Source organism: Balaenoptera physalus (assembly GCF_965194825.1).
Source record: "Balaenoptera physalus genome assembly, chromosome: 5".
NCBI lineage: Eukaryota > Metazoa > Chordata > Mammalia > Artiodactyla > Balaenopteridae > Balaenoptera > Balaenoptera physalus.
Window position 1 is genome coordinate 97,358,145 of NC_138884.1, and position 19,697 is coordinate 97,377,841.

At 35.8% G+C, this 19,697-nt stretch overlaps 1 protein-coding gene across 1 annotated transcript in view; it reads right to left on the bottom strand.

Moving 5' to 3' along the window:
• The window catches only part of STIM2 (stromal interaction molecule 2), a 164,615-nt gene that overhangs the window by 32,112 nt on the left and 112,806 nt on the right, over window positions 1-19,697 (bottom strand). Inside the window, exon 5 of the mRNA XM_082464554.1 lies at window positions 1,045-1,156. Within this exon, the coding sequence (XP_082320680.1) occupies window positions 1,045-1,156 (112 nt within the window). The remainder of the gene's footprint in view (window positions 1-1,044; window positions 1,157-19,697) is intronic.

Below are 19,697 nucleotides of genomic sequence, written 5' to 3' on the forward strand. Positions count from 1 at the left end.
TCAAGTTCCAGTGGAATTATGCAAATTTTAACATTTAAATCTTTAACGATTATTAGGTTAACTAATGGAATTTTTAAAACATAATTTAGAAAAGTAGTGACAATTAATTCCAGACACCTAAGGAATAAATTGGCATCCTATACTTTGGTATCAGATCTATCTGTGTTCAAATGCTACCTTGGGCAAAATATTTAACTTCTCTCTGACTTGGTTTTTTCAATCTGTAAAATGGGGATAATAATACACTGTACTTCATTTTAACCATGAAGCTTATATGAGATAATATACAGTACCTCTATGTAATATACATTCAAAAATGGTTGTTATTATTTACAGTTTATTTATTAAACTTCATTTTTTTGAGGTTTAACATATGGTCACTAAAATTAAGTGTTGTTATTAAAAGAATACCAATTAAGACTAAGGATCTGTACATTAATCCATTCAAATAGGTCTTTTCATAAAGGTGGACCCATATCAAATGAATAAGCTTTTGTTACATTTACAATGGGGTCAGAGGTCGGCCATTTGTTTTTTGGGGTTTTTCTGTTCTTTTTTTTTTTTTTGGCTGCATTGGGTCTTCGTTGCTGTGCATGGGCTTTCTCTAGTTGCAGCGAGTGGGGGCTACTCTTCGTTGCAGTGCACGGGCTTCTCATTGCGGTGGCTTCTCCTGTTGTGGAACACGGGCTCTAGGCGTGTTGGTTTCAGTAGTTGCAGCACGCTGGCTCAGTAGTTGCAGATCGCAGGCTTAGCTGCTCCACAGAGGTTGGCCCTTTGATGTTATCTAAAAAAGATGCAGTTGACCTACCTTCTAATTTTCAAAATTACTTTCCTTAGGAATAAGTATTTTAAAAGGCCAGATTATTTAGGCAAGAAAAATTGGTTAAAGCTTGCAAATTCACACCGTACAGATATCAAAGAATGGATATATTTATAATATTTTCTTTGAGCACTGAGCCACAGAAGTAACTTGTAGATTTTGCTTTGAAAAGTAACATTATTCTCCAGGAGTACAAAAAATACATTTGAATAATAAAGACCCACCTGGGAAGCGTTGTTCCTTTGACATTATTGTCTCTAAAATTCTTCTCATATTGGGGTAGTTCAACAAATTCTATCAACCACTGAAGCGTGTCCTCAAGGGTCCAATTATGAACTGCAAAAGATGAAAAGAGAAGGAATATTTTAAACACATCTGCTTTCAGAATTTATATAAATTATATATATATTTATATACATACACATATGTATAACAATACTACAACTTAATTGGAAATAAAGATGTTAGACTGAATTTTCAATTCAATTCAATCAATAATAAGTACTACAATAATATGTAGCATTCTATGAAAAGCTAAAAACAATGGAGACATACCTCCTACCCTTAAGGGCTTACAATCTAGAACAGAGAAGACACATAAAGGAAAAGATAACAAAATATTAACATACTTAATTCTAAAACAAGCATCTATGCAAAGTTTGAACAGGACGAAATAATCCACTATTTCCCTGGCTGTAAACTTACCAGATATATATTTATTCATTCATTCTTTCATTTAGCCATCCATCCATATAATACTGTACACCTGAGTATCAGGTTCCATTCTAAGCACTGGGAATATGGCAGTAAAGAAGATGGATAAAGTCCTTACTCTCATAAAACAAATTCTTTTGGGAGTGGGGAGGGGCAATTAACAAAAGGAGGAAGAAAAGAGGAGGAAATTTCAGATAGTGATCAGCTATTAAGAGAGAAAAGATGTCAGGGTAAAGTCTCTCTAAGGAGCTGTTACCTGAATTAAGACCTAAAAATTGCAAGGAGTCAACATTGTGATGATCTAGGAGAAAAAATAATCCAGACAAAGGAGAAAGCTGGTGTAAAAACCTTAAGATAAGGAATGAACTAGCTGTGTTTGAGGGAAAGAAAGTAGTCAGAGGGGCCAGGTCAAAAAATACTTTCAAAAATTCTGGATATTCTTCTAATTTCAATAAGAAGAAGGAGAGGTAAATAATCTATGTTTTTAAAATATCACTGTCCAATGTGAAGAATGAATTGTGAGAGACAAGACTGAAAACAGAGAGGAATAAGGAGACCATTCCTTCCACAACTGTCCAAGCAAAAGGGGTTATATTCCCTTGGACTAACGTGCTAGTAGAGGATATGGTGACAAGTGGTCAGATTCAGGACATATTCTGGGGAAAATGCTTTCAGATGTTCTGATGAAATGGATGGGGTCTGATAGCTAGAGGAAAGCCAAAAAAAGTACGGAGAGTGCTGCCACTAACTGAGATAGGAAAGAATGAGGAGGAACAAACTGGGGAGGCAAGTAGGGGCAGGTGATAGAGATCGAAAGTTCTATTTTTAGACATGTTATGTTTGAAGTATGTATTAGATATTTAAGTGCCAATATACGTAGCAGTCAGATATACAAACCTCAAGCTTGGGGAAGAGTGAGGTAAGGAACAGAGATATAAATTAGAAGTCATGGGCATATAGATGGTCTTTAGACTAAATGAAATCACCCAGAAGAGTTGAAGATAGCTGTTAATGGATTCTAGAAGATTGGTTCTAAATCATGAAGAAAAGAATAGCTAATGTCTCTTCTCCTAGACACTTATTTTGAGTTAAGCCCTTTAATGCATTTTTCCCTTTAAACCTTTAAAAAAAAAAAAAAGCTTATGAGGCACTAACATGATTATCTCCATTTTGGAGATGAGAAACTGAGAAGTTAACGGGACCAAGATAGGAGTAGCTGAACTGGATCTGAACCCAGGCCAACTGACCTCAGGACCTGATTCTACACTACTCTAAGAGCAATAATATTAAATAATAGTAGAGATATAAGCAAGCAGTTAAACACTGGAAGCAACTCAGACATTTCTGTTGATACTTGAAGAGTAGGAAGAACAATAAGTTTATCCAAAGGAAAGGATGCAAATGTGCTTGAAAAAAGAGCTCCATGTTCGTCTGCATTTCATCTGAGGGTGTGGAGAAACAAAATGCTTATAGATCACAGAAAAGGCCAAAGTAGAGTGAAGAAAACAAATGAGCAATAAAAGCAGAGATGGGAATCCATCTGTGATAAATCTGAGATAAGATCTTTCTGATTATGTTAGCAATGTGCCTTTTTCATTAAGTGTTCTTTAGAGGAAAAGCTTAACTAAATCATAAACAAAAAGTAACAAAAATTAATTTTTAAATTACATATGATATTTGATAATTTTATACTGAGACAAAGCTTTGACTATTTTTTTAATGAGCTCTCTTTCATGTGTTCCTGCCATAAGCTTGGGCATGTGCCTGAGGCTGCTGTATCCATTTAGCCAGATAACTTAGAATAAATATCAGCCAAAGGTTCAGGCCCTGGGTGCTTTCCACTGAATTTAATACATGCAAAGTAGCCTTTTTATCTTAAGTTTCTTCCTATCCAAGATGAACTGCATTGAGAATTGCCTTGCCGTGACTGCCAAGAAACCGACGGTGCAGCTGCACCTCACACACCCACACAAAAACCTCAGCCAAGAAAACAGGATAAGATTCTCTCTGTCATTTCTATGGCTGTTCAGCTGATCAAAAGCAAAAGTCCCTGATCTAAACACTCCAGTACATCAAAATAGTCCCTCAACTCCCAATGAACCAAGATAGAAAAGAAGAAAAATCAAATGAAAAATAATACATGTTTAAAAGTACACAAATCCTAGTATTACTCCGTCTAATAAATAGAATATTATAGTGGTTCTAAAGTAATTTTCTTTTCACTGAATCTGTAAAACTCCAAAATTCTAACATAGAGCACACATTTTACTTTGGTGGGGGGGAGGTTTATTTCTTCTTCTTGTGCTATTTGGTTTCTTCGGTGATGCCTAGTAAATACCTTCACTTCTCAAGAGCAGGAGCTGTATTTTATATCAGCTTTCTCTGCTCCAATTACAGTAAATTGTCTTTCACTTCTTAGGACAGATAATACTATGTCCTTCCTCAGGGCCTTTGCACATGCTGTTTCCTCTTTCCCTTTCTCTATCCCTCTGACTCATCTTTGCCTATTTACTTTGTTGAGCCTTCATATTGCAGTTAAAACTTTAATTCCTCAGGGGAGCCTCCTCAAACATTACTATATGATCATATATCACTCTGTACTTTTAGGCATAGCATTTAACTAATTATAATTATTTATTTGTATGATTATTGTTTCAACATCTGTTTATAACCACTAAAGCATGAGTTTCTTGCTCACCATTCTAGCCCTAGCACTTGGTACACAAAAGGCACTAAACAAATTATCTATTGGATCCTCTTGAATAAACGAAGTAGAGCGTGTTTAATTGAGAAGTATTATGAAAATCTATTTTCATATTTTAGAAAGGAAATTCAAACAGAAATAGGAATTTGTCTGTATGACAAATTTTTGATGGCAAAGGAATTATTCATTTAAGAATTATCCATAAATCAACTATACTTCAATTTAAAAAAGTAAATTAAAAAAAGAGAATTATCCAGTTCCTTAGTATCTTCCTCTCACTGCTCTTTCACAGGTGCTGTTGCTAAATACCATTCCCACCAGAGGGCAGGCAGAGGAGGATATGATACTCCTTTAAAAATATAGATTTTTTAAATCTATCTGTAAAGCTACAGAAATGTCAGTTTCTACATTGTTAACTTATATTGTTTCTGCTAGAAATTGTGGCCAGTGCCATAGGTTGGTGTCTTTGAGTGATTTTTGGCAATTTATTCCAAGACCAATAGAAAGAACTCTGGAATTCAAACAGACCTGATTCTAGTCCCAGCTGTGTCACTAACTCATTGTGATATCATAGCCAGATTACTTAACTGTGACTCTGTTTCTCAACACACACACAAAATAATGAAATTGAGCTAGACCATCTTTCAAATTCACTCAAATTCTGTTTTTATGATTTTGTTATAATGAACAAGAGATAACGTTTAAAATATTGCTAAACTGTTAACCTAGAACAGTAGATTATAGAATACTGAGAGGGAAAAAGTAACTCTAAGAACTTTTAGGACAGCAACAAAGCTGTTCCTAACATTTACTACATGTTTATTAAACACCAGGAGATTTGCAAAACTTATTTCAAACCACCATTGCAACAACCGTTTTGAAGTAGGTACTTTCATCATCATACTGAACCTATAAGTTTATGAAGGTGAAGTTTTTAATTAGATAAAACAGATTACTAAATGGTCAAACCAGGTTTCAGACCAAGTCCATTTCTAGAATTGTCTACCATTGTACAATAACATTACCTCTTTAGAGTTAGGTAAGTGGTCCTCATAATCAAATTAGGCACTACAAGTAGACGGTTTATGCTCCATACTTGAAACCATATATGCAGCTTTCTAAATCTGCCATATTCCCCCATGCCCCTCCTTCAACCTGGAATGGCTTTCCCTTTCTTCCTTCTTTGCCAGGCTTGCTCTTCCTTAGCCTTCAGATCAGGAAGTCACTCCTCCACGAAGTTTTCCCTATCTATCTATTTCCAGATTATAGTTGCTCTTCCTTGCTCCCCTGATCACATGTACCTGTATCTGCCATAGGATTTATCACATACTCTAATGTAATTGTCCGTGCTTGTGTTACCCTCTGGATGATGAGTTCCCAGAGGGCAGGAACTTGTTCTTTTACCTAACACAGTGATTATTAACACCATAATGCCACATTCCTTTGATATAGGATTTTACATTTTACTACACACTTTCACATACATTCTCATTTAACACCTCCAAACCACATCTGAGAGACAGCTGTTACCTCTACAGTCTATAGAGAGAACCTTATCCAAGAGAGGTCATGTAATTACAATGTAGTTACACAGCTAGCATCTGAACTCAAATCTTCTGACTCCAAGTTCACTGCCAATAGAGGTGGCTCCTGATTTAAAAGAAGAGCTCACTATTTAACGTTAAAATTCAAAACACATTTTCTCATAGAAAAAAAGCTTCCAGACCTACAGTACTAATAGTAATTCAAGAGTTAAACATTACATATGAGTAATCTGCTGTGGGTAACTGCGTTAATGGATTCAGGATTCCACTACAGGCATTAAGTAAGCATCATGGCCTACTGAAGGCCTGGAGGCAGTAACACAATAGCCCAATGGAGCTACACCGGTTCTTCATCATGGGACTGACTCCTAGGACTTGAAAAGGGGGCTCTAACAGCCTGAAGGGTAAGATTTCAAAGAGTCAGGGGACTGAGAGCTGGAGCAGGGCTCTGGAGCAAAGCAAGTAGTGTGGGACAGGGGAGAGTGGGGACAGGATGGTGACGAGAACCAAATCTCCAGGAGACGAGGGGGTGTGGGAGAACACATTTATGGATTTTTCACAGGAACAGAGAGGCACTATGAGGACTCTCCTTTCCATGCCCCCTTTGCTGCTCTCTAAAGGGCTCTTTCTGTAATAGGGAATGAGACTCCGGATTCTACACCAAAACACTTCCTCTTTCCTGCCCTTCCTACTTGCTATCGTCAATGCCACCTCCATATAATTAGTTTGGACCAACACTTTGAAAAGATGAAAAACAGTAACTGGGCCTCAGGGGAGACAGCAGTAGAATCTATAGTAATGGGGAGAATGAAGAGATAGTAAGGGCTAGAAATACCCAGCAACAGAGAGGTAAAGAATCAAGCATTCCTGTGGCCACCCAGCAAAAGCAGCCTTCTAAAAAAGACTCATGAGTCATGCATAGGTACATGCTCAGTTGTACAAACTAGGTTATAAGTAGAAGAAACGCTTCAACTGAAAGTGGTCTCTCCCTCCCCTGAATTTCTATAGTACTTACTATTTCTACCAAATGGCATATCATATGTGCTGCCTTATTTTGTAACAGTTTGCTTAATTACATCTTATGTTCCTACCATACTGTAAGCTTCCAGCAGCCCAGCATAAAGTTGCCACTTAAGTATTAGCTAAATATATAACTGACTTTTTTCTTCCTTAAAGAAGCTGTTTTGTTTTGTTTTTGTGCCTACTTGCTATCCCATAGTGGAATGAAAGACAAACCATACTGTTTTCATGATATCCCATTTCAAAGAGAATCCCTGACTCAAAAAGAGGATCACAGAGACTTACAATGGAGGCTAAGGTGCCAGTTTATAGCCATGTGTTTGACAGTTGGATGAGATGAGAATTTGTGTGCTTTCAGTCCATCTCTGCCTTAAACAAATGTGACAGACAGGAACAGTGCAAAAGAGAAACTTCAGAGGATTTACATATATGTATTTACTTGCTCATTTCATCTGTAGAAGGCCATCTTATAAAACCAATGCACCCAGTGCACTTAGTCATATACTTGTATTAAGTTACAGGCCTAAAAATACAAAACAGCTTAGTGAAGTACCACGATGTAAGTTTTCATCTGTTGTATTTAATATTAAGCACATGCTGTCCTAAAAGGCTTCAAAGATGATTTGTGAAATCACCTAAATACTGTGAGGGAGAAAACTAATTTCTAATTAGAAAGCATTAGTGTGCATGTAGAGACATGTTAATAAAGCAGTACCTAACATTTTGTGAGCACTTGGCAAGTTCCAGGAACTGTGCTAAATGCTTTACATGAATTATCTCATGAAATCCTTTCAACAACCCTATGAACTAGGTTTTAGGAGTAATATTATAATCTTGGTTTACAGATCAGGAAGCTGAGTCTCAGAGAGTATGAGTAACTTGTCTAAATTCACACACCAAGTAAGCAGTGGAGACAGGATTCAAAACCACATCAACTTCAAAGCCCCAACTCTTAACCATTATGCACTTCCTCCTCCCCTCCCCTGCATACTGAGAAAATTTCAAAGCCACCGTCAGCTGTGTCACATCTTGTGTATAACAGACACACCATTTACATTTACTCTGCATTTCATTTCTTAATATCTATTACTTTTTAAAAATTGCTATCTTCTAAATTTATGATAAAAACATTTGTAATGTTCTTAATGTTAGGAAAGCAACTAACATTACTTTAACAGTTTCTTTTGGGAAACTAATGTATTTCAAAGAAATCAACTTGTGATATTTTAATACAGTACCATATAGCTACATACAGTACAGTTACTACACACTTACTACTTTCTATTAAAGTATGAAAACTTCTTTATAAGTAACAAAAGGTGTGGTAAGGGGGTCAGGAAGGAGAAAGAAGAAACGTTAAAAAAGTAACTATACTTAAAGCTGGCCATATGAAATGGTTAATAAAAACAAGTTCTATATTTTGAAGCTACTCTGATACACAAGCTAAAAATTATTTGTCATTTGAAAAATATCTGAATTACTGGCATGTTTATGTGACGTACTAATTTCTAAAATATAGGTGCAGACCAGTATTCACAGCTTCTCCAAATTCAATTTCAACTAAGAATTTTAAGTTACAAAAGCCTCAGAAGTTCTTACAGTGACAGACAATTTATCTGGGGAAACTGCAACTAACCAAAGGTTCAACATAGCAGGACTTCGATGAAAAGCAACTTTAACTAAATGTAATATAAACATTAAAAAAAAATAACTTTATAAAAAATGAAAATGTTTAAAGCTTTCCACACTTAATCTCAACTCAGGCGGTTTATAGACTTTGTGGTATCAGTTCTGAGTGAGACTTCAGATGATCAGCTGCTCAGCACAGTCAAGGGAGGCTTATCTTTAGAACAGAACCAGCACGTGAGCGCCTCATCTGCACAGTGGTCAGTGGGGCATGTCTCTGTTAACAGGACTAAGTTCCTGCACCATGCTATATTTGGACACCTAACAGCCACACCCTGAAATTGGGAAGTCTAGACATTAGTAGATATTAGTAGTTGTATCAAAGAGAAGTAAGTACACACTTTCTCTCATGAGCTCCTTACCTTTTACCATGCAAGAATTACATGTAATTTTTAGACACTCTAGATAAATATTGGTAAATGTCTGAATGTTCAGAACTCAAAAATTACCAGGTGTTCTCTTTCCAACAGTGGTACAATGGACACTAAGGGAAGGCTTTAATACTTTTCCTGTTGTAAACTGCAATCTTATCATTTAAACGGAGTATACCATCAACACCTAGTTTCGTGAAGATGATGAAAGATAACAAAGACATATCTAAAAAATAGAACTGGAGAAACATTGAGTCTCAAAGTTGTATGACTGTTCTGAAGATTAACTAACAAAATGTGTGTGGAAATAACTCTTAGGAATGGTAAAACTGCTCCACAAATGTAAATTATTATCATAATATAATAAATATTGTTACTTATAATAAATAAGTAAATTCAAGGAATTTGCTTTCTTTATAAATAAGTCCACAAAATCAGTGAACTCAATAGCTATAAGGGAATTAAATGTTTAATCAAGTTTTCCTAAACATCTCATTACGATGTCATCGAAGACGTCAGGGACAGAGTGGCTGAATCTCTGGTTATGCATCTTCCATTTTACACTCAGCCCTCAACCTTCTTTTTTTAAAACACTGAACTGAGACTACAAAGAGTAGTTCACATCAAATGAAAATAAGTTCTTTAAGGGCAGACAATATCTCTTATTCATTTCTATATTCCCAACATGTTATATATACAATGCCAAAAATACAGCAGGCACTAAACAAATGTGGAATGGCAGATGTTTCTTAGGAACTCAATTAATACTTGCTAGATGAGTGAATGAATTACAAAATGATTTATTAACCAAGGCTGCCAGGAAAATGTCACCTTTGCATTCACTTTAAAAAGAGTGGCATTTCTAGATAAAGCAACAAACTTTTTCAAAAGTACGGCTAAGCTTCATAAAAAAGAAAGGATGCTACTTTTCAAAGAATATGTTGAACAACAATTCTATAATTATAATTATTATATTTACAAATGTCTGCTTTAATTTTCTGCTATTAAGATTTCAAAAATGCTCAATTTTTTTCCTCTTGGAATTTGGGAGTTTCTTCAAAAGACTATCTGCACAGGTGACTTGGGATTCTTTTTTTTTTTTTTTTTTTTTTTAATTAATTAATTAATGTATTTATTTTTGGCTGTGTTGGGTCTTCGTTTCTGTGCGAGGGCTTACTCTAGTTGCGGCGAGCCGGGGCCCCTCTTCATCGCGGTGCGCGGGCCTCTCACTATCGTGGCCTCTCTTGTTGCGGAGCACAGGCTCCAGACGCGCAGGCTCAGTAATTGTGGCTCACGGGCCCAGTTGCTCCGCGGCATGTGGGATCTTCCCAGACCAGGGCTCGAACCCATGTTCCCTGCATTAGCAGGCAGGATGTAAACCACTGTGCCACCAGGGAAGCCCCGGGATTCTTATATTCAACAAATATTTACTGAGTGCACAGTAATTACTCCTGGGCACTAGATAAAATAAACGTAAAACATCAGAGTCAAGAAATTATTACCAAGACTAACATAAAGCTCAATGTAAGAAAATGTATTGACTTTAAGAGGAAGTTCAACAAAAATGAACACAAAGCCCAGTTAATAAATACCTTATTTCTAAAGGGTATTAAATCAAAGGCCAGCTAAAATTGGAGCTTTCACAGCTTCTTGTCACACAGCTCCAGGTAAGAAGAGACATCACATGCAAAACGTGTTAATCCTTATTTCTCCTAGAGTAGAAATATTCACCAATTCCAACGGTAAAAGCATTCTCAAGATAATATTACCTAGGAACTTTGATATGACTTTTTCTAGTACATGTAGCATTTAAAATTCTAACAGTTCACAAATGCTATTAGCTGCATTTACTTGGTATATAGCATTTTCCAATTTAGGTTTCAACTACTATATAGAGTAGTGGTTTAACTCATTACTATTAATGCCAAAACAATTTAGGAAAAGTTCACTTGTTTTCTGAGTACTACTGACACAATGATTGAAACATTAAAATATTAAATAGCCTCCCCATTCACAGGGGACCTTTGTCAATAGCTAGAGTTATGTGATGAAGGAAAAATGTGAATAATGTGCTTCAGTGATAAAAATAAATTCATAAAGACGAACTCCTTAATACAATGTCACTGTATAGTGCTCACTCGACTTCTCTCCAAAGTCTTTTTAAATTCTCAAATTGCCCAGCAGTAGCTGGGTTCCATGTGATGATGGGAAGACAGGCTAGTGGTGGGCAGAGTCTGCCTAATGAGGACAATGGGAACACCAGGTCCCTACAAGGCAGGCTCCTGAGTGAGGGAGCAGCCCAATGGTGTCAAGAGACTGAATATGTACAGGGGGACTCAGCAAATTAGAAAATATATTAAAGATAACAGAGCTAGGTGTTTCATAGTCAGTGAAATGAGATACAAATAGGGAAAGAAGTTAACTAGAATTAACCAGCTAGAATTAATCCAGTGGTGTTAGACTGGTATCAATGTGAACTGGTAACAGGTATCAGTGAGAACTCGTGACTTTTAATATATAGAGAGAAGTAAATAGAGATGTGTGTGTGTGTTTCTTAACTCTGTCCACTGAGAAGGCCTGGGAATAATACCTCAGTAGCAATGAGAACACCTAGTGTGCAAATCTTGGTTTCTAAATACCACCTCAACTAAAAGCAACCAGAACTCCTTGGAGAAATGGTCGTTTCCAGGGGTAGGGCTGAGAAATAACAAAATAAGCCTGGAACATCTTTTTGTGCCAGAATATAAGGAAAGCTCAAAAAATGATAGAGACACACATATGAAAGAATAGAAAAGCCAGCTTGAAAGGCTTCCCACTAGCCATAGTTGGGACAATTTAAGCATTAAAATAATGAGAGCAACAAATCCAGGAGTCCATGCTGATATAAATGAATAAATGCTGAAGATCAATCTTCAGAACAGTTATAAGATTTTGAGATTCACTATTTTCCCAATTTCTATTTTCAAGATATGTCTGTTATCTCCCACCCTTTTCACAGGACAAGATGTTGACAATAACACTGTTTAAATTTCTTCCTTATAATAAAATGCAACTAATAAATAGAAGGAATGATGGAATTTGAAAAATTACAATTTGGCAACCATCAGAGTAATAATTAATTCAGGCAAGAAACATTCACAGATGCTGAAACTAGTGGGTGAAAGTGATATGAGGAATGTGATGTTACAAAGTCTCCAAGTTTCTCTCCACACACACACAAAATATTACAAAGGGGGAAAAAAGTAACTTTACAGTTACAGAAACGGAGTAGACACTATCTTAATCAAGTGATCAAAGGTAACACCACATAAGACAAACTGACACCATGTGCCAATCAAAAGAATTTAATGAAAAGAATTATTTCTGTGACAGTCCAGCCCAAATGCCTAACAGGGATCTAATCATATGAAAACATCAAACAAACCCTAATTTAGATACAATCTACAAAATGACACTTTTGACAATTACTGGCCAAAGACAGGCAAGGCAAGGAAATGCTATGGAACTGTTCCAGATTAAAGAAGACTACAAACTCAGGACAACTGAATACTCTTGGATCCTTTGGCTATAAAGGTCATTATGAGGATAAAAGGCAAAATTGGAATGAGGGTCTCTGGACAAAGTGTATATGAGTTCTTTGTTCTGGTCCTGCAACTTTTCACTAAATTTGAAATTGCTTTCAATTAAAAAAACTGCATTAATAATCTTTCTTTTTCAATTATGCAGGCAGAGAGTTCTAATAATTGCTAACTTCATTACTTTTGTAGTTTGTGGTTTTCTTCAAGAAAGTATGGTAATCTTTTAACACTAACAATGATAATAGCAAATATTAGGTCCTTATTAGCTGTTAAGTATTGTTCTAAGCTCTATATATTAACTCATTTAATCCTCAACACAATCCTCTAAGGTGGGTACTATTACTACCTACATTTTACAGATGGGGAAAGCTAAAGACAGAAAGATTAAGGTACTTGCTCAAGGGGAAAAAAATTTACTGTTACACAAAGATCTGAATCTAGGAAGTCAAGCTCCACACTTTCTATGGAATACTGTCTCTCTAGGAAAGGACAGCTGTACCTTGGAGTTTCGCAAGATACCAGTAACTAAAAGATGAGAAACCTCAGTGATTATAAAGCCTCAGAATCCATAAAAAGTTTACTTGTTGTTCAACATTCATTTAGTACCAGGTTGAAAAGATGTACGATCTTAAATTCATAATACTGGAAATTTCTAGTACAGATTTATGATGTTTATTTAGCAAAAAACTAATAATAAACTACTACAAAAATATTTATGATACTTTCGAAAACTAGACTTTAAAGAAGACCAATTCTTTTCTTAACTTTGGTTGCATTCAGGAATAACCTGAAATTTAAGTAGTTTTTTTTTTTAGGAACATCGTGACTACATTGGTTTAAAACACTAAAACATCTGAACTTTACTATTTCTCTACTGTAAAAGTAGAGCTGGAGTTGAAATAACCTTTTTTGTGTGTGTGCCTTTTCTAACTGTCTATTCAATAATTCCCAGTTATATTTCTTTGTTTATTTCCCAGATCCAGAAGCGCTTTCCTGCTTTAACTTTTTTTTTTTTTCCAGGCCCCAGCTGTGTCAATGGGGAAGAAAGTAAATCTGCTTACTCTGGTGAAACAGTGTTGGAGACAAAACAACAAGTTATTTCCAAATAATTAAATTCAGAGTTCTACTTGAATTATAAATTGCCCTCTTATTTCTAGTGAGTAATGAGTATCTATTTTAATGGAAGTGTTGACAAACCAAAAACCATAGAAGTGACCTCTAAGTCCTGCCTAACCAATTTACTTGCAAAATAAACAAATTCTTACATTCCAGAAGACAAATACCATATCTATTCGTAATTTATCCATGTCTTCAGTCTACACAAATGCTACTAATAAAAATATTACACCAATTTGGTATTTCAGAGAATTCTGCTCCTTGCTTCCTATTAATATAAAGAAAATGAAAGACAATCACAACGACATCAAATTAATTTCTGAAAAAATATTATCCAAATTTTTCATTAAAAAATATAAAAAATGAAGACAGCACCGTAAACTAAATAAAACTTCCATTTCTTATAGTAGTCTAAATCTCATGAAAGTATTGCTTTTCCTAGAATTGATAACAGCAAAGTACTGCCTATAACTACTTATAATTTAATAACTTTTTATAATTTCATAAAAGCATATCTCCCTAGACAATTCTCTGGACGCCTTTATAAACTTTATATTCATTGACTCTCTAATGTTATATTTTTCTTTTCCCTACTGAGAAGACCTCACTTGGCAAAAATTCATGAGTAACTCAAAAGATAAGAACTCTAGGACATCATGAAGACACAGCACTGCAAAAACCTTCTACATTCTTAGGCTCTTTACAGTAAAGTTACCAGTAGTTGCGAACAGTAGTTGGTATTCTTAGATATTACTTAAGTGTGATGAATACTATTTGCCTTTTGGGGGTGTTTAGGTCATGTGCCAAGAATCATATATTCCCTAAACTTAACATGTATCTGGAGGGCATCACTTACTCAAGATTTCCAAACTAACTCAGAATGACAGCACCTAGTGTTTGCCTCCTCGAATTCACTTCTTTGATCCTCCAATGATGCTTTTAAAAACACCTATGTTTCCTCTTGCACAGTATACACATGTCTGGTGATCTAGGTGAACACAGTCAGGGTTTCACTTTGTCAAAGTAAAAAGAGCTATGCAGAGGTGAAAATTTGTAACAGCGAGGAAGATTTTGGAAAGGGTAGAAGTAGAGCAAAATTTACTGATATATAGTGTCCAGCGATGAGAGTTGTATTAGCTCATTTAATTAAAATACCAAAATGGGATTTAATAAAGCATCTATATTTGGGAAATAATATACTCATCATAAAATTCAGAGTGGGAAAAAAAGAGGTATATGAGAAAATCCATTTATAGTCCAAAAATTTTGGCCTGAAAATGTCAAGAACATATCAGATTTTCTGAAGAGGTGACTATATTTTACATCTTGTGACCCATGCTGCCAGACCCCACACACCTACTTCTGGATCCAGAAAAACCTTTTAAGCCTTTCTTCTATCTACTCTTGCCAAAGTCTAGTTTCTCTTGCTCATCAATCTGTTACAGCTGTTTGTCAACTAGGTACCCCTTTTCTCTCTGTCATCTTCTGAGACAAGACTCATGATCACCAGGGAAAGGGGGTCAGAAAAGGAAGTAATCAGAGGACATCGCCACATGACCTAAGCCAGTTACTTCCTGAACTTTTTCGAACTAAAGCAGGCAGGAAAGACTCCTTTCTCTTTAGTCAAGATCCTGGGAAAAGGTAAGTTTACAACTGTCCACAGCCACAGAGTTTAGCCTCTAGGAAATGCAGTAGGAGAAAATAAAAGCAAAATCCAGAAAGAAACAGAGAAATGCAGATAACCAGGGTGGATTAAGCCCCTGACTACATACCTACACTTTCCTTAAGTTAAATATAGTTTTTAATTAATATAGATTGATTTTCTCCTACATCAATTTTTTCTCAACTGGGTCATTCCATTAATAAACACACTTTTACATATTTCCACCTTTTAAAAAATAAAAAAAAACTGCCTTCATATCATATTTATCTTCAGGTATCACAGCCCCACTTCTCTTCTCCTCCTTTTGAAAGTCAACAATATTTACTGTCTGCACTTCCTCTTTTATCCACTCTGATCCGACGTTCACTTCCACCACTACAGGGCAACTGCTTTGTCGAGATCACCAGCAGCAACCTCAGCCTCTACTTTGCCGATCCAATGGCGGGTCTCTGTCATGATCTTACTCAAACTTCTGGAGCATCTGACACTGACTATGCCTTCTTTCTTAAAATATTTCCTTCATATACTTCAGCACCCTAGATTCTCCCAGTTCCCCTCATACCTCACTGGTCACGTCTTCTTTCTTCTTTCCAGGATCCTTCTCCTCTCAGCATTCAGTCCTTCACTTCTTTGCATCGTGACCTCCATGTTTCTCAAAGTTTTTTTTTTTTTTTTCCCATTATTGATCAGGCCCAACTGAGCCTGTTTCAACTTCTTTTTCCCCTAATTGCCTCCATCTCCAAGAAATTTTAATACCACAGATACATAAAACCTAGGGACCGTCCTTAATTCCTGTCCCCACCCCCATCAACTTCCTAAATCCAATCCAACAGCAAATCCTGCCAGCTATTCCTTCAAACCATATCTCAAATCAGACCTCTCTGCTACCTCCCTCTACCAGCTCACCGCAAGACCCTCAACAGGCCTTTTACTTCTACTCCTGCCTCTCTTCTCCAGAGTCTAATATCCACGCAGTAACTACATAATCTTTTCAAAAGATAGAACACACATCATTACTTAGCTCGAAACTCCTAAATGGAGCTAGACTTTCAGTAAGTATACTGACATTATACTTAAAATAAATCCCACATTCTTTATTAGGCCCTTCAAGGCCTTACGAGATCTGGCCCCTGTTTATCCCAGTGATCTTACTTGTCTCCTACCACTCTCCCCATTCCTTATGACCATCTAGCTACACCAGCCTTCTACAGTCCCCCCTAAATACTTTGAGGTCATTCCAGCCACAGAGTCTTAGCCTGGTTGATCTCTAAACCTGGAATATACTTCATCCAGACCTTCCTGTGACTCACTCTCTCTCATCACTCAGGTCTATAATCAAATATCACCTCTTTAGGAAGTTTCTCCTTGACTACGTTACTTAAATAGCCCCCACCCTACCTAGTCACCGACCATGTATTACCCTGCTTTACTTGTATCATATCACTAATCTGTTCCAGCAGTCCTGTGAGTGTGTATATATCTCCACACACACACACATGCAAACTTGTTCATTATCTGTCTTCCTAAAAGAGTGCTAACTTCATGAAGGTAGGATATCTATTTTGCTCAATGCTCTAACCCCAAAACCCAGAATAATGCCAGTGAGTCACTTGCAATTAATAAAATCATTGATGACAGAGTATCCTTACAACAAATTTCCCATTACTTGAAGTAATTTGAGTCTCTCTCTTTATCGTCTGCCACTAAAAAAAGACTTATTAAGACATATAAACTGCTCAAACTTTAAAATAAAGCTCTGTAGTAAAAAAAAAAAAAAGAAGACATAGTATACTGTAATTTCAAGCCAATCAACAAAGCATGTTGAACAATCAGTTATGCACAGTAATTTATTAAGCGTTTAGTTTTGTGATAAATTCAGCCTCCAGTACTTAATATAGTGCAGGTTCCATTAGAAACTAGAGTGATTACTTTTGGGGCATTCCTGAAAAACACTCAAAGAATCTAGACACAGTCCTAAAACATATATCCACTAACTTAAAACTTAACCTTCCCTTTTTCAAAAGCTTCCAATGACACATCTAAAAGAATGCAGTCTAAAGTCATGGTCAGATTCATGCAATTGAGCATGCTCATTAAAAACAGATGACAGAAATTTAAACAACTACCAAAGCAGATCAATCTTCAACTATCTCACACTGCAATCTGGGATATGCTTACCTTTGCTAAGGTCACAGGCTCTGGATCAGTGGGTATGCAGCTAGCACACAGAAACCTATTATTATTCATTGTAGTAGAGCTGTAGCACTATCATTAAAATTCTGCCACAAAATATTTGGTACTGGTCAAAACATGGAAAATAAGGATGTTAGAATTCTATATTCTTACAATATATAATTCAGAAACCAAACAAACAAATAAGCATATGTAAAGGGTAAAGAATTTCTTGGGCCTCCCCTCTCTAATCACTCACCCTCCCATTTCCCCTTTTCCTAGCCCACCTCTATCCCCTTCCAAAAAGTTCAAGGCATTGTTTTAAAAGAACTGTCACTCAAATTCTTCACGGGAAGTAAATTCTGCGAAGGATTTGAAAATGGCTAGCGATAGTGCCATCTAGCAATGAAGAATTATTCTGTCAACTAGTTTCTTGCCTGTCTTAGCTTAAATTCATTTTTTATTAACCTAACAATATCTTTTCAATCCATAAACCAACATAATTATCCATAAAGAAAATAAATACTGACATTTATTACATTAAGATGTAATAAGGTGTAATCCCAACTTCCAACTCTTATACACAGTGGTAGTACTTTTTGAACAAAATCCTTGCTGAAATGAAATTTTTTTTAAATGTTCAATTTTTTAAAATGTCAGTAGAGTACTTCCCTTTTTCTTTAAGCATAATCAGATCTACCAGTTCTTAAGAAAACCCTTTACTTGATCATACTACCTATTTGTAACTACCATTCAATTTCCTCCATTTTCTTGCCTACCCCTTAAATAGGGGGTTACCCATATATCTACTGCCTATCTACTCATTCTCTTAAATCATTTTTTATTATGGCAAAATACACATAACATAAAATTTACCATCTTAACCATTTTTAAGTGTATAGTTCAATGGTATTAAGTATTCATATTGTTGTGCAACCATCACCACCAACCAACTCTACAATTCTCTTCATCTTGCAAAATGGAAACTCTGTACCAATTAACCAATAATTCCCCATTCCCCTCCCCCTAGCCCCCGGCAACCACTATTCTACTGTCTCTATGATTTTGACTACTCTAGGTATCTCATATAAGCAGAATCATACTGTATTTGCCTTTTTGTGACTGACTTATTTCACTTAGCATAATGTCTTCAAGGTTCATCCATGTTCTAACATATGTCAGAATTTCCTTACTTTTTAAGACTGAATAATACTCCATTGTATACCACATTTTGTTTATCCATGTATCTGTTGATGGACATTTGGGTTGCTTCCACTTAAATCTTTTTTAAGATTTATTCCGTGTGTATATGTGAGTCAATTCCCCATACCAATGTTTAAAGTGATATCCTGTAGGTTAATGATTTTCTTCTTGTCATATCTAATGGCTTTTTTCCAACACACTGTATTTCTCTATTTAGCGCTACTGGCCACTTTTCATCTCTCCTCTCTCTATCCCCCAGTGAGAGAGACAGAGAGGGAGAAGAAATGACTTAGATTCATAATGACAAAGATTCATATAATATAAAGAGAATAAAACATGAAGGATGTCAATGGGCCAGAGAAATAAAACCAAACTAAAAGCATGCACAAAATATAAACGAGGTCCTTAATAAAAGCTACAAAAAGTAGACAAAGAAGGAAATAAAATCAGTCACAGGATTCACAAGGTAAGCACAAATCATCCCCTCAGGAATACAACTATTCTTATTACAGAGAACTAAAAAAAGATTCTTCATGAGGGCTCTCAGCAGATACTTTGCAATATGGTGGACTATGCCCTCAACTATATACAACCATCCGTCACTTCCTGAAAACTCTCCTCTACAGACTTTCAAGAAAGTGCACCTTCCTGATTCACCTCCCATGTCTCTGATGGCCATTATTTATTTCATTAGTTAATCCTTTGCTTTTGTCTTATTAGCAGTATTCCCAAGGGGCTATTCTCTTTCCTTTTCCTTCTCTTCGTGAACTCTTAATTCAGATAACTCTAACTATGTTACCTTTATATGTCAGCAAATCACAACTCCATATCGTTATTTCTGTTTTAGAACATAGCCTTTAAGCAGCCATAAGCTCCTAGTGATAAACACCTGTTTTATACTTCTTTTTTTTTTTTTTTTTTTTAGCTATTACCTGTTTAAGGAAAGAAAACTGATGATGGAAATAAAAACTTAATTTCCTTCAATGCAACTGACATTTGCTGTTTCATTTTGTTAGACTGATCTAGACTCTTAGTATTAAACTAATAACTTAAGTAAGCAGCTGATTTTAAACACTTTGAATCAAAAGTATCTAAATGTCCACCAT